The sequence below is a fragment of the Tinamus guttatus genome, unplaced genomic scaffold, assembly GCF_059628265.1.
Source record: "Tinamus guttatus ecotype Peru unplaced genomic scaffold, ASM5962826v1 Tinamus_guttatus_pri_ptg000022l, whole genome shotgun sequence".
In the NCBI taxonomy this organism is placed as follows: Eukaryota; Metazoa; Chordata; class Aves; order Tinamiformes; family Tinamidae; genus Tinamus; species Tinamus guttatus.
In genome coordinates this window covers 633,890-648,302 of record NW_028288556.1, presented here as the reverse complement: position 1 = coordinate 648,302, position 14,413 = coordinate 633,890, and the positions used below count along the sequence as shown (strand labels likewise).

General features: G+C 34.7%; 1 protein-coding gene across 1 annotated transcript in view; it reads left to right on the top strand.

The window, feature by feature from the left end:
* YTHDC2 (YTH N6-methyladenosine RNA binding protein C2) overlaps positions 1-14,413 on the top strand; it is a 29,238-nt gene that overhangs the window by 269 nt on the left and 14,556 nt on the right. The window contains exons 2-14 of the mRNA XM_088524591.1: positions 440-530; positions 2,948-3,144; positions 4,935-5,134; positions 5,628-5,794; positions 7,688-7,790; positions 9,070-9,226; positions 9,903-10,010; positions 10,775-10,923; positions 11,220-11,355; positions 11,761-11,887; positions 12,929-12,994; positions 13,934-14,112; positions 14,267-14,363. Coding sequence (XP_088380717.1) covers positions 440-530; positions 2,948-3,144; positions 4,935-5,134; positions 5,628-5,794; positions 7,688-7,790; positions 9,070-9,226; positions 9,903-10,010; positions 10,775-10,923; positions 11,220-11,355; positions 11,761-11,887; positions 12,929-12,994; positions 13,934-14,112; positions 14,267-14,363 — 1,777 coding nt within the window. The remainder of the gene's footprint in view (positions 1-439; positions 531-2,947; positions 3,145-4,934; positions 5,135-5,627; positions 5,795-7,687; positions 7,791-9,069; positions 9,227-9,902; positions 10,011-10,774; positions 10,924-11,219; positions 11,356-11,760; positions 11,888-12,928; positions 12,995-13,933; positions 14,113-14,266; positions 14,364-14,413) is intronic.

Here is a 14,413-nt window from a genome sequence, read left to right as displayed (position 1 = left end):
GGGACGGCCGTTAGGGAGGGAGCGGCGGCCGTTAGGGAGGGGGTCTGCGCGGCCCACAGGTGCGACTGCCCCGCGGGCGCGGAAGAGCCGCCTCAGGCGGGAGCTGGCCCTAGTGCGCGGGGTGAGCGCCCGGGTGAGCCGGGAAGGGGGAAGAGCGGGGCCGGATTGGGGGACGCGGCGTTTAGGCCACTGGGAAAGCCATTTGTCACATCCTCTTCGTCCAAATAGCACCGCACCTGCACAAAGCTCCCTCCATACGAGTTATGAGGGTGCACTACTGCCATCGCTTTACAGTCACATGTATGGAATTTAGTGCCCTTCCCAGGGAAATACAGGTTTAGGGACTGAAAAACTCATGACATCCATGCCAGTAGGTGGTAAGAATACTGCACTTTGTGTCGTCACTTTTGTTTTTTTCTTTTTTTGGTCTTATTTCTAGAAATGGAGTTTCCTTCTTCTTTGACTAGTACTGAAAGAGCTTTTATTCACCGCCTCAGTCAGTCTCTTGGTCTGATTTCTAAAAGTAAAGGGTAAGTTGTACTCTGATTTCATTTTAGAGTAAATATATGAAACCTCATTACTAACTGTAAATGTATGAAACTTCATTGCTAGCTTGAAATGACATATATTTCCAACATATCTTGTATGTTTGTAGGCAATTATTGTAGGATAAAAGTGATAAAAGGAAACAACAAAGTAAGCTTCTCTAGCTTTGTTCTAGATATAGCTAAATAAACTTGTGGCATCTTTAGTTAGAGATAGTAGCCTTACCCTTTTCATGTGTTTGATTAAACAAAAGTTCATCACTGAGTTCAGTTGTGCTTCAACTGCATTACTTTATGCCGAAGGTTTTTACATAGTATCTGGGAACTCAACAGAGTAAAATGGCATGTAGAATAGCACTTCCAAAACCATGCTTCTGTTGAGAAGTGTGGGGAAAAAAGGCTTCATATGCATGTTATGATGTTTCTTTCTCATGGCCCCCTCTGATTTTTCTGAAAAAAAAAAATCAATATTTATTACTCATGGGCTTCAATAAAATTTGAGAATATGTTTTACTTGAGAGGTAACAGACTAAGAAGAATGGAAGAGTTTTTTTTTTTTTTTTTTTTAAAAAAAGGGAAAAACCTAGACAGATGGAGTACCATGTCAAACTTCTCTGCTCTGTTGAATAGCTGTAGCAGCATTTGCTGTTCTTCACTGTTGGTGAAATTTCATGATTCTTGTGGAGGTAGTGGAAAATGATAATTCTTTGATCAGCTACTTAGCTGTCAACATTCAGTCGGCAAGCACTATTCAGCAGTTCTCATTCTCGATGTTTATCTAGGTTTCAGAGGAGCTTATTCGTATGTTCAGGTAAAGCTATGTTCTTCCTTATTGGTTCCACTGTCAGGAGTGTTATGGCTGATTTTGTGTGAATCCCTGAACTCCTAAGTTTTGCTGACCTTTTGTATCTTTGTATCATATTTTGGGAACAAGGAGTTGGAAAGCAGTGTCAGAAAAACCCATGTGGTCAGCCAAAACATTCCTGGGTTGTGTGGTACCTGTGCTGAAATACAGCTGCTAAAGTCTGTTTGAATTCTTTTGTTTGTAGAGCTAGTTAACATCTTCCTAGGAGATTCTGTCATACGTTGTTTGCAGATCTTTTCCATTATCCAGAGTGTTTGGGGGACAGGAATTTCAGAAAACAGTTGAACTGAAGTTTAAGTAGGTCAGAAAAAGAGAATGTTCACCTAGGAAAATATAAACTTTATTTTTTTTTTTGTAATAAGAGAACATTGCACATCAAAGGAAATTTGTTTCTTTAAACTTCAATGTATTCTACTTGGATTTAATCCCTTCCAATTTCTTCAATAACCATCTTAACATTTGAAATGATTACCAGGGCATCTTAAAAGCTTGATCATGATTGATCATTATTTTCATAATTATGTCTCTTGACAGTATAATTTTAATCTTAGCATTTATTATTGTGCCTATATTTATTGCACAGAGTGAATAAATAACAGAAACGCTTGGGAATCATAGGGCAGTATGATTTGACCAAGCATATATTAAATATTTAGAGAAAACTTACTGTGAAGTTGTCATAGCTAGTATGATTTTCTTTCAACATTGAGTTAGTGTAGAAAAAGTTCCATGCCAGAAGCTGCTGAAATGCAAACTGCTGAAAGCTAGGAGCGTACTCAGAGGAACAGAGGTTCTTTTTTTTTTCCTGTTCTGACAACTAGATGTGCTTTTTTGATCACTGTTTCAACTTCAATATTTTTATAATTCTGAAATTAACTCCTGTATTGGAATGAGATAAACACAAGCCGTTATTTAGAAAACAGCTGTGTACAGCACTTCACCACCAGTGCATATTCTTAAGCCCTGTCTGAGGCAGGGTATTTGGGTCTTTGTGTGGTCTTATGCTGTAGTCCTAGCAGGTCGTGTTCAAACTGTATTGATAGGTTATTGTAGCCTAGGCACAAAATGGTTAGGTTTAAGACAGCTTTTCAACAATTCTTTACAATTCAATATCAGAGTTCAGTTTTGGAATGAATAAGCAATAACCTTTAAGTTTCTTAAATTTGTCTCAAAATCATTGGGTGTTGTGTCGCTATTGGTTAATACATTGATGGAGGTTTCTACTGCCTTTTGGGAAACAGATGCGATGATAGCCCTTTAAAAAGAAGGACAATTGACCAATGTTATATTATGGAGGCCTGACTCTAAATACTGGATTTAGATACCAGAGGCACCAGTGTTTTTTTGCTGCACTATTTCATGTTAATAATGTGTGGTTTTGGTAGGTGTTTTAGTGCATTGTGTTTGGAAGTTTCTAGATAGGCTTTTTATTTGAAAATAACGTGGAAGTAGTCAAGAAAGAATTTTTGCCACGTATCATTACAAAGAGGTAAATAGGTTACTTATTCATTATATACATTCTTTTTTTTCCTGTTAGGAAAGGAGCAAATCGCTACCTGACGGTAAGGAAGAAAGATGGTTCAGAACCAGCACATGCAGTAATGTCTTGCTGTTTGACTCCTAATACAAAACATGCTGTGCGGAACTTAATTCAGAGATTTCCTGTCACAAATAAAGAACGGACAGAACTTCTACCAAAGACTGAGCGAGGAAATGCATTTGCTGTTGAAGCAGGTATATTCAGTGTGTATTCAGATATGGACTTGCAAATTAACACTGTTTAAAAGGCAAACAAAACAAAAAAACACACAAACTACAAAACAAAACTTTTCTTTCTATTTTCCTTCTTATCCCAAATGGAAAAGCGCCCCAAACCAAATAGTTAATTCAGCTGACCTTTAATTCTTAGAGAAGGATTTTTGTAAACAAGTTTTCCTGAGGAAGTATAATTGAAGCAATTGTGTCCCTCACACTCTGATAGTCTCTCTTTCTGTCAATTTTCTTCTGGATCATTTGGCCAGTTCCAAACAAATTTGGCTGGAAAAGTACATTTCTTAAAGACATTAATTCCTACAAGTTCTGAGGTGGAAGTGAGGTGAGAACTTCTCAGAATGCCTGTGTAAGAGCACGTTTATTAGGAAATGAGTCTGAGTTTTTTTCTGCTGCTCACAGGAATTTAGGTACTTGATGAAACTTTATTTTTGTATTGTTGTTTTGTAATGACCTGATCTCAAACAAAAAACTTATCTAGACTGGATCTCCACAATATAAAAGGTTTTATTGGAAGACACCTTTCGGTATATCGGTGGTTGTTGTTGTTACTTCGTTTTTTTAACACAGAATGATATTTTAAACAAGGTTATTGCTATAGCACTCTATGTGTGTAAGACTTGCATACTATTCTCAGGTACGAAGCTAGGTGTAGTGTACATAAAATACTTCCATTGGTATGCTTTGTTTCATAGATAGCCTTTGTTTCACAGGGATCCATCAGATTTCTTATGGATCGTGCTTTTAAGTGCTTTTATTAATCTTCATTGGGTGGTACATTAATAGGTTAACAGATTGTTTAATAAGTAGAGGGAAATGATAATAAAAGTACTTAACAGCAGCTGTTTATAAAGGGAAGGTGTAAATTTAATACCTTTAATTCTCTTGTATTTTTGGTCCTTGTAAACTATTATTCTGCATAATTTTTGGCAAGACAATGCTTCTTGTATTCTAAGCTGTTAATTTCATTATACATAATTGAATTCAATTTTAGGATAGTATACACTAACACCAGATTTGAAATAGTCTCAAATATATAATTGAATTTGATTTTAGGATAGTATTTACTAACATTGAAGTAATCTCAAGTTATGAAGATTTTCAGGTTTTTTTGAACACTTATGAATTAATTTCTAATATCTGATGGTGCACATTGTGGGTCTAGAGGTATAGATTCTGCAGAATTACTATGTATTATTTAAGGTAAGTCATTTTGACCAGAGCATCATACTATATAATATAGACCAAATGGAGGTAATGAAGCTAAGAGAGAATGCGAAGGGAGAAATATGAATTACAGTATTTTTTTTTTTTTAATGAGAAGACGTATTGTCCGTTTGGAATAAATTAAAATGTGTTTATTCAACTATGGACTACCTGTTCCTGTGCAAACAGGGAAAGTGTAGATGTGTAAAAGTGATATGAAGGTGAAGAAAACATGCCAACCCACTTTTCTCAGGTTTTGTTTCTGTTAGCTTTTGGTACGTAATAAATGTTTTTGAATTCCTGAGCAATGTCTTGAAAAAGTATTTTTCTCAAAATAGCTCTAAAAGTAATAACTCCTCTCAAAAATATTCATTTCGAGGACAGTAACAAGATACCTTGCTCTGATTATGTTCTTTGAATGTGAATTGGGTGTATCATTTTGTTCATAGGGATATGGAGTCAGGAATGTCTATTTTGCTTTCAGATTATTCAGTAATAGTGACTTTTGTATCTCTCTCTTTGCATGAATTGTTAACTTCTCATTTCAGAAAACAGAGAAATGAGCAAGACCAGTGGGCGACTTAACAACGGTATCCCTCAGGTTCCAGTGAAAAGAGGGGAATCAGAGTTTGATTCCTTCAGGCGATCGCTACCGGTTTTTGAAAAACAAGAAGAAATTGTCAAAATAATTAAAGAAAATAGAGTTGTTCTGGTTGTAGGAGAGACTGGATCAGGAAAGACTACTCAAGTATGTTACTTTAATGAAATTTAAAAAGATAAAACTTTGTATTGAAAAGTAATACAATTTCTGTAATAGAGGATTTATTCCCCCTATAGTAGGAAATCTTGGGATTTGATAGAACTCACTTTCTTGCCTTTGAATTACTTAGCTAGCTGGTACTTACTGAAAAAGTAAATGGTTCTGTAAATGATTTTACAATACAGTTTTCCGTTAAAGGAATTTAAAATACTTAAATGAATATAGCATTTTGTTTAGGTCTTCCAGTTTGTTTTGCAATATGTTTTTGTAAGGATTTCTCTGAAATAGGAGGGAAGAGCTTTACCTTCTTTTTCTGAGGGAAAACATAAGAAATTTCTAACAATTTAATCTAATTAATCTAATTTAATTTTGCTTTTTATCCCTTCAAGTACACTTGACATGGTGAATCTTTTGCAATCTGTGCATGGTAGAAGCCTACAGCTGTATTACACTGAAAAATAAATCCAGATTTTTATTATAGATTCCTCAGTTCCTTCTTGACGACTGCTACAAGAATGGAATTCCGTGTCGTATATTTTGCACTCAACCTAGACGCTTAGCAGCTATTGCTGTGGCTGAAAGAGTGGCAGCAGAAAGAAGAGAAAAGATCGGCCAGACAATTGGTTATCAGATCCGATTGGAAAGCAGGTAGTAACAACATTTCTTAGCCAGTTATCTTGTGTAGGTATCTTGTAAGCATTTTAAAGTACAGTGTTTTGGGGACATAGCCTAGTAAAGGCTCAAAGGAAAAAAAATCATCCTTGTTTGTAAAGTATAGGACATGTCATATCAGGTAATGAAATATTTTAACGTATAAAACAGTTTTTCTCTTGCAGGCTTGCAGTTCCATGTAGTAGATTGTCTTATAAAAATGAATTGCACTCAGTTTATCTTTTTGGTGGTGTGGGAAGGCAAATTCTTATATTACTTGCAAATCAAACCTACTTTTTCCTCCTTTTCTGCTCCCCCCCCCTTTTTTCACAATGCATAGGTTCTAGTTCTACAAGGAGGTAGGTAGGAGGATCAGGATGCTCTAAGAAAAGCTATATTGTGAGAATTAATAGGATATTTAGCAGGAAAAGAAACCCGAAACCATGAAGTGAACAATGAAGTTGAACATAACCTACCTATGTAGTTTGGGTTAAACTTAATTTACGTTTCAACTTTCTCTTAGATATTTTTTTAAGCATGAAGTGATATAAAAACTGATTTCTAGATCATTTTAGGAATATTTTCTGAATATTAGGAATTATTTTCCTAAATAAAGCAGAATGGGAATGGCTGAAGGTCTGAAACTGAGTGAGATTTCTGGATTCATTGACTGTGTGATTCATTTCAACTGTGTAGTTGATGGGATTTTCAAGAATGGGTAGCAGAATGGAGATGAGTGAGAAGATAGCAAATGGTGTGGCTGGTTATGATGCCTGTGTGGATGAAGATAGTAAGTAGCTAAAGAAGACAAACTCAGTGGAACAATTGAGTGAAGCTATGAAAGAATCCACATATGTGTACAAAAGCTTACCCCTCTATGAAGGGATTTAAAGAGGTACTAAACATGAATTACAAATGAGATGGATGATTAAGGTATGAAAGTACTACTATAGCTGAAGAAGAACACAGTAAATATCAGGTGAAAGTAGAGAGGAGTAGTGTGGAAAATACTTATTAGGTAAGAAATTTATGTATGATAACTGCTCTTCTCTTACTAAGAATACTAAGAAATTAGTATTTATTGGTAGTATTCCTGGTAATATTTGGAAAGGCAAATGGGAAAAAATGGGAAGTGTGGGGGTGTATAAAACTGTTAAGTAGAAATGAGAGTTTCTGTAAGAGGCTTCTAGAGAGGAAGAGTAGAGAGTAGAGAGAGGAAAAATAAAGCATTTCCATCTTTATTACATTCTTCATATTCGTGCGATAATTTGAAAGGAGGAAAGAATTCCAAACTTTGAAAGAAATGCGGGAATGATTAACTTAATGAATTCTTGTGCCTTTAAAAGGAGACCTGTAGAGCACCATATGAAGGAACTTTACTGTCACTGTTGGAGAAAGTAGTGACAGTTTTTGTTTTGAGTTGCACAGCTAACTCTGCTATAGGTGCCAGAATAGTAGCTTTTACAGATTTTGAAATTCTTGAAGAAAAAAAAGATGAAGAAGACTGATCTTGTGTTTTCCAGTCAATTGTAGGCATATGCAAATATTGCATTTGAAATATATGTTCAAAAGCAGGAACATGGTTTTTGCAAAGCAGTCTCCTCAAGATTTTTCTTTTTTTTTTCCCCAATGCGAACCTGACTTTGTTAATGAAATCAATTAAGTTTTGGAACATAAGTCCTAAGATTCTTCAGCAACTCTCAGAGTAGGAATCTTTTAAAAATACATAGTAAGCCTGAATTCTTTGGTAAAAGAATTATAATCTAATCCTTCTCCTGGTGAGCAGCTATTAAATTCCTTAATCTTTAATAAATAGAGCATGAGATAGCATGTACTTACATTATACGGTTAAATGGTACAAAGGACTAAAATATCTTTTTGATTTAATAGGGTTTCTCCAAAGACATTGTTAACATTTTGCACTAACGGTGTATTACTTCGCACACTAATGGCAGGAGATAGCACTCTATCAACAGTGACACATGTTATTGTGGTAAGAATCTTGTATTTCATGTGAGGGGGAGCAGGTACATATGGATAACTGTAACAACTTACATCTTGGGTGGTCTTTATTATTTTGCTGCATTTAAAGTATTCTTGTTTAGGCAGAAATGGAATAAAAGTTTTTTCTGTTTGTTTTTATCTGGTATCTCTTATAAGGTACACTTTTTTTCTCTCTTTTCTTTTGTTGTAATTATTTTATTGGTTTCCCTGAGGTTTGTGATAGTTGATTTTGGGGTATCGTGATGCAGTAGTGGAGGATAGTACCCTTAGTTGTTTGTGATGTCCTCTGTCGGTAGAGGAGTGTTAGGGAGAACTTTGTAGATACTGCTCAATGTGAATGTGTCAGAACCTTATGGATCTTGTACTTAATTTTAAAGTTGGTGTTTACACAAACGTCTTCAAGAGAGTAAGTAGTAATCTGATCTTCAGTAAATTACTTAAAGGTGTTAGTTTATTATGTAGACTCCCACTGTGGAGTCTGAGAAGTCAGTGGAAACAGTTTATCACCTTACCAATATAAGATCTCCACTGAGGGAGACTGCACGATCTTAGTTCCATAAGTACCAAAATGAAATGGAGAGGAATGCATGAAATATTTTTATACTTTCAGTCTAAAAACCGTGTGTGTGAGTCTCTACTCTGTAAGTTCATAATATAAAACAGAATAATATTGCAGCAACAAAGCCGATAACATCAGTTATGCCTGCTGAGGGGCAGGCTTGCATCTGACAATGTATATAAGCAATCTGACTTTTTCTATAATTGTGGGGCAGCTTGTGTTTCTCTAAATGCCCAGCAGTGCTGAAATGAAAGTTCATTAAAGAATTTGCAGTTTTTTGTCCATGTCTTGGAAATGAGATGCCTTCAGAGAAGTCTTCAGCATCTGAAATCGAACTATATGTTGCTAGTACCTTACCAGTACAGTCTGTTCTGATATTCTTTTGATACTTTTTGAAACAGTTTGACTCTGGGTATTAAAATACAATCTTTAAGAAGTATATATCACTGAATTTAAATAAAGTGGTACATATGCAATACCCAGTCTCCTTCTCTGGAGATCTTCAAAACCCACTTGGATGCAGTCCTGTGCCACATGCTCTAGGTGACCCTGCGTGTGCAGGGGGGTTTGAACTAGATGATCTCTAGAGGTCCCTTCCAACCCTAAGCATTCTATGATTCTATACGAACAAAATGCATGTTTTGTTTCAAAGGCTTATATTTCTGAAAAGTTGTAATCCTGTATCTGTGATTTTTTTTTTCTCTTGTAGGATGAAGTACATGAGAGGGATAGATTCAGTGATTTCTTGTTAATAAAACTGAGAGATGTGTTGCAAAAACAGACTGGTTTAAAACTAATTCTTTCTAGTGCTGCTTTAGATGCAAATCTTTTTATTAGGTATTTTGGGAGTTGTCCAATAATACACAGTAAGTATTTCTGTCAGCTCTTAAATCTGATTATACCTGTCTAGGATTTATAAGTCTTACTAAGCCAAATCTCCTAATGTCCATAAAGGAGCTCTAGAAGCAATCAATATTGGAAAAGAAATCTGGGTGAATTGCAGGCTATTTGGAATGACTCATTTGTTAGTATGTATTATGTAAAGTTAGCATTTTCTCGTACACTTCTCTTGCAAGAAACTATTTTCATTAAAAATCTTTATTGTTGTTGTATCTTGCACAAAAGCTGTTTCTGTTTTATCTATAACAAGTGTTATTTGTACAGTGGGAGGTAAGCGTGAATTCTTTTCCTTTAGCTTAAACAAAATTTTTTTTTTTTTTAATAGAATACTAGAGCGTAACTCTGGGTCATGTGCATCTTTTCCCATAGTACTTCAGTAGAATCAAGATGTTAGCAGAAGTCAGTATACTTAGCTGGTATTTGTCTTTTTAAATGTTAAGTGGTTTTGCAGTCCAGTAAGGTTAATAGAAATGCCTGATAGAGATGCTTTTACAAGATTTTTCAAGGAAAATAATAGTTATTCCTTAAACTAGACCACTTTAATTTTAACTGAATTCTCATTTCCACAAAGTTGCATTTTTTTGTTAAGATGATCAATGAACCCAGGCAACATCTAATACAGTATGCATCATTTATTTTCAGTACAAGGAAGACCTTTTGAAGTTAAAGAGATGTTTCTGGAGGACATTTTACGAAGCACTGGATATACAAATAAAGAGATGGTTAAGTATAAAAAGGAAAAACAGCGAGGTTGGTATACATTTTGGGGCTAGGGAGGTGGAGAGGGCTAGAGAATGAGGCTCACTAATTCTTTAAACAATTTAATACAGTGATTCTGTGTGTAAAATTCCAAAGACAGAATGCTAGTTGAGGTGAGATCTGGTGAAAGCAAGTATTTACGGTCTCAGTGTTTACCTTGTTGAAATAGTTTAGGTTTTGATATTTGCATATTTTTTGCTTCTATTTGATAAATATTTCATTTTTGCTCATTATTATGGAGAACCATGGAATATAATTTTGTGCTTTGGCCATATGAAAGGCATAGAAGTAGAAACTATTATATGATGATTTTTGGAGGCAAATTCAACTGCAGCTGTTACAGAGGTAGGACTTTTTTTTTTAGGTATTGCCCAGAAATGATTCCTAGTGGCAACGCTTTTCACTGTGTTTCTCAGACATTAATGTGTTTAATAGAAACATGAATCTATAGTGGACAGTAGTCTACAACAAGGAGAAAAAGTTGTCTAGGGAGAAAAAAGTTGTCTTTAGGTTAAGTAGATATATTATTTGAAAGAAAAAAAAGTATTTCTAATTTAGAATTAGGAAATATATATGTTCTTATAGCAGAGGTTTGCAGTGGTGGAGTGTGGAAACCTTTTAGTCACTGAAGATTTTTATTAGGTCTATTCTGGACTGAAGATTTAATAGAAAAAAGCCTTTTGGCTTAGTCTAATGTAATAGAAAGCAATGGATGACTAAAATCACTTTTTTTTTTCTGGAAATATGCATTTTAGAAGAAAAACAGCAAAACACTCTTACTGAGTGGTATTCTGCTCAAGAAAATAATAGCAAACCAGAATCTCAGAGGCAAAGACCTGCCCCAAGTGTGACTGAAGAGTATGATCTGTTAGATGATGGTGGTGACACAGTATTCAATCAACTGGTAAGCATTTCCTTTTGTTGGAGAAAATTATATTAACATTATATTAGTAGACAGTTGAATACTGGTTTATAGAAACATTACTCCCATTGAGTTTTTAGGGATTGAACAGGTTGTGAAATCTTAGTTTCTTTTCTTTTTTATAATTAACTGTTCCACAGACAGATATGATTTATTAGATGATAACAGTTGTATATAAAAGTTGATAACAATTATTGTTGTGAGTACCTGAATATGATATTAAGAGACAGGAACTGTCCAAAAAATATTTGTCCTTCAATGCTGTTTTTTCTCTTCAGACTGAAAAAGATGTAAATTGTCTTGAACCATGGCTAATAAAAGAAATGGATTCTTGTCTTTCTGACATCTGGTTGCATAAAGATGCCGATGCCTTTGCTCAGGTGTTTCATCTCATTTTAACTGAAAATGTCAGTGGTAGGTCCCCTCTGCTTATTTTATCCTACAAAAGAGAGGAAAAATAGCCAAAGAAACCACAGAAATTCAGGTCTTTATGTCCAGTTGCAAATTTTGTGTTACTTTTGATTGTTAATGCTAACTGGAAAGACTGCTTGTACAGGATGATTTGGAATAGAGAATTGTGTAGTTATTCATTATCAGACTTGTTCTAAAGTATCGACAGGTGTGTTATAGTATGCTTTTAAAGCAATGTTAAAATCTTAGAAATTGCCTGTGGGATGGAGTAAAGAAATTCTGTTTTGGCTGGCTTAAATTATAACACGTGTGTGTGTGTGTGTGCGCACGTGTGTTGTTGTTTTTATTTGATTTTTTTTGTGTGTGTGTGTTCGTTTGTTTTCCCTCTGTTTTCTTTGAACCTGTTAGTTGACTATAGGCACAGTGAAACCAGTGCGACCACGCTAATGATTGCTTCAGGAAGAGGCTTTTTGAGTCAAGTAGAGCAACTGATCAGTATGGGAGCAAATATCCACTGCAAATCATCCAATGGCTGGTAAAAATTAAAAAAAACAGCTAAACTAAAAAATATATATATATATATATTTCTTATAAAAATGAAAGATTTCTGTTTTGCTTTCTGAATGAATTAATTTACCAATTTATCCAAGTACTCTATGTGGTAATATATTTTTGATATGCTAAGCAATTTATAATTTTTGTTTTTTCATTTTTTTCTCTAATCTCAATTAAATTCGTAATTAAACAGTCTTGAATATACAGTTGTATTTTCAGTGAATCCTATTTTACACACTGTAAGTAAATGACAAATGACAGTCTTTCTGCATTCACTGAAATAGAACCAAAATAGTAGGCCACTTTTACCATAAGACAGTAACCTCAGTAAGACTGAAAACAATAATATGTTACAATTGCAAGGTCCTTTGCAGTAGTATAATTATAAACATGTTCTGTCATGTAAAAAATATCTGTACATCAGATTTTATGGCCATTAATTATTTATTTTGAAAAAACAAAGATGGAATTTACTGTAAATAGTGATAATATGGAAAGATAAGACTTACGATTCTGGAGTTTTGCTATTTGGTCATATGCTTAAAAAAAAAAAGAAGAAGCCACCTTGGAATGGAGTTCAAAGACAGAGACGAACAAAATACACATTGGTGTAGAAAGCATCTAGGGTGTGACTATTCAGGATGATTTCTGGGTGCTAGTGAAAGGGTACTGCCGAAGGCATGGCTGACTTTTGGACATTGGTGGGTGTTTGCTTTTTAAGGAATTGACATTTTTTATCCCTTGCTCTTTCTCCCTGCATACTTGCAGGTATTTCCACATAGAAGGGGCATGCTTACTTGGTAGAGAGTTTTAGTTGCCTAAAAATCAGTAGCTACTTATTACACTTTTATGCGTGTGCAGATAGAATCTTTCAGGTTCGGCAGTGACTGTACTGATAAAATCACAATGCAGAAATTGATAGGAAAAAGTGCACTGTATCAGTCGTCTACTGGCATAATTTAGTATTTATGTGCCTGTTTAGAGGAGAGAAATAATAAGGATCACTGTGTAACTCCTTCAGGATGGCTTTGGATTGGGCTAAGCACTTTGGACAGATGGAGGTTATTGACCTTTTGGAATCCTACAGGTAAGCAATAATTACTCTGCAGGAATAACATGGAGAATTTCAATTTATGTTTTGTTATGCCTTCTTCTTTTAATCAGAACAGTTTTGTTGGTCCTGAAATCTGATCTAAATAGCTAGATTTATGGGTGTAGGAATATTTTAAAAATACATTGTTATTACTGAACAGTTTGTTTTGTATTCAGTATCATTGTGATTATGGTGGCATTGGTACTATTTGTGCGTGTATATACGCACACATTAGAACTGCGATGTAGTTCTACTGCAGTTCTAATGCTTTGAACATCTCTTATGTCAATTGTTTATCTTCTTCCCTGACAAAAATGTCCACATGTAGGCAAGATGTGATTATATTTACTTCACCTATTTCTGTGGTGACAATAGCCATTATGTAATGAAAGTGCTACAATGTTCTCAAATTAAGGCTCTGTAATTAAAATGGAGCAAATCTGTGTTCTATAGTGGGGCATGGTTTTGTTTCATGTGTGTATGTACTGTCAATACATGATGTAACCATATTGAAAGAAACAGATGAGCAAGACATCCATCAAAACATTCAAGAATTGTTTTTTGATAACTCTGTTAATAATTGCACCACTGTAGTTCTTGTAGCGTAGTTCCTGTTGATAAGATACCCACTTATACTTCCATGTCGGGAGAGTAGTTAGAAAATACATGTTTCTTTTTAGGAGTTTCCCTTTAAGCAATAAAAGAAATGTTTTTTATACTTTTGGTTCTCTCAGGGTTGCTTACTGTTGATGATTAAAGTTAATACTAACCACTCAAGTTGAATGATATGCTGAATTAGCTCTTAACTCACTGTGCAGTACTAATATTGTGGGAATGCTGTGCTGCTATCTTTTAAATATTTCTTACTAAATTTGGTCATACCAGTCATGTTAGTCTTGATCTGAATTTGGCCTGTGCATTTATACATCTTAGTGCTTCACTGGAATTTGGAAATTTGGATGAAAGTTCCCTAGTCCAAACAAGTGGTAGTGACCTCAGTGCAGAGGACAGAGAATTGTTGAAAGCTTATCATCACAGTTTTGATGATGAAAAAGTGGATTTGGATCTGATTATGCACTTGCTTTACAACATCTGTCATAGTTGTGATGCTGGTAAGTCTAAAAACACACTCTAATAAATTGCTGTAAACTTAAAATGGTAAAACCTTTTGGTTGCTGGTATACATTGTTCTTCTGTATAGTTTATATACTTTAAGAGAGTTTAACTTTGTGTAGAAACTTTTTTTTTTTTTTTTTTCCCTCTTAGGAGCGATTTTAATATTTCTTCCAGGATATGATGAAATAGTTAGCCTGCGAGACCGTATTCTTTTTGATGACAAAAGATTTGCTGATAATGCTCATAGGTAGGAAATCTCATTTATACTGTTGACTGGAGTTTTTATTGTTTCTTTTA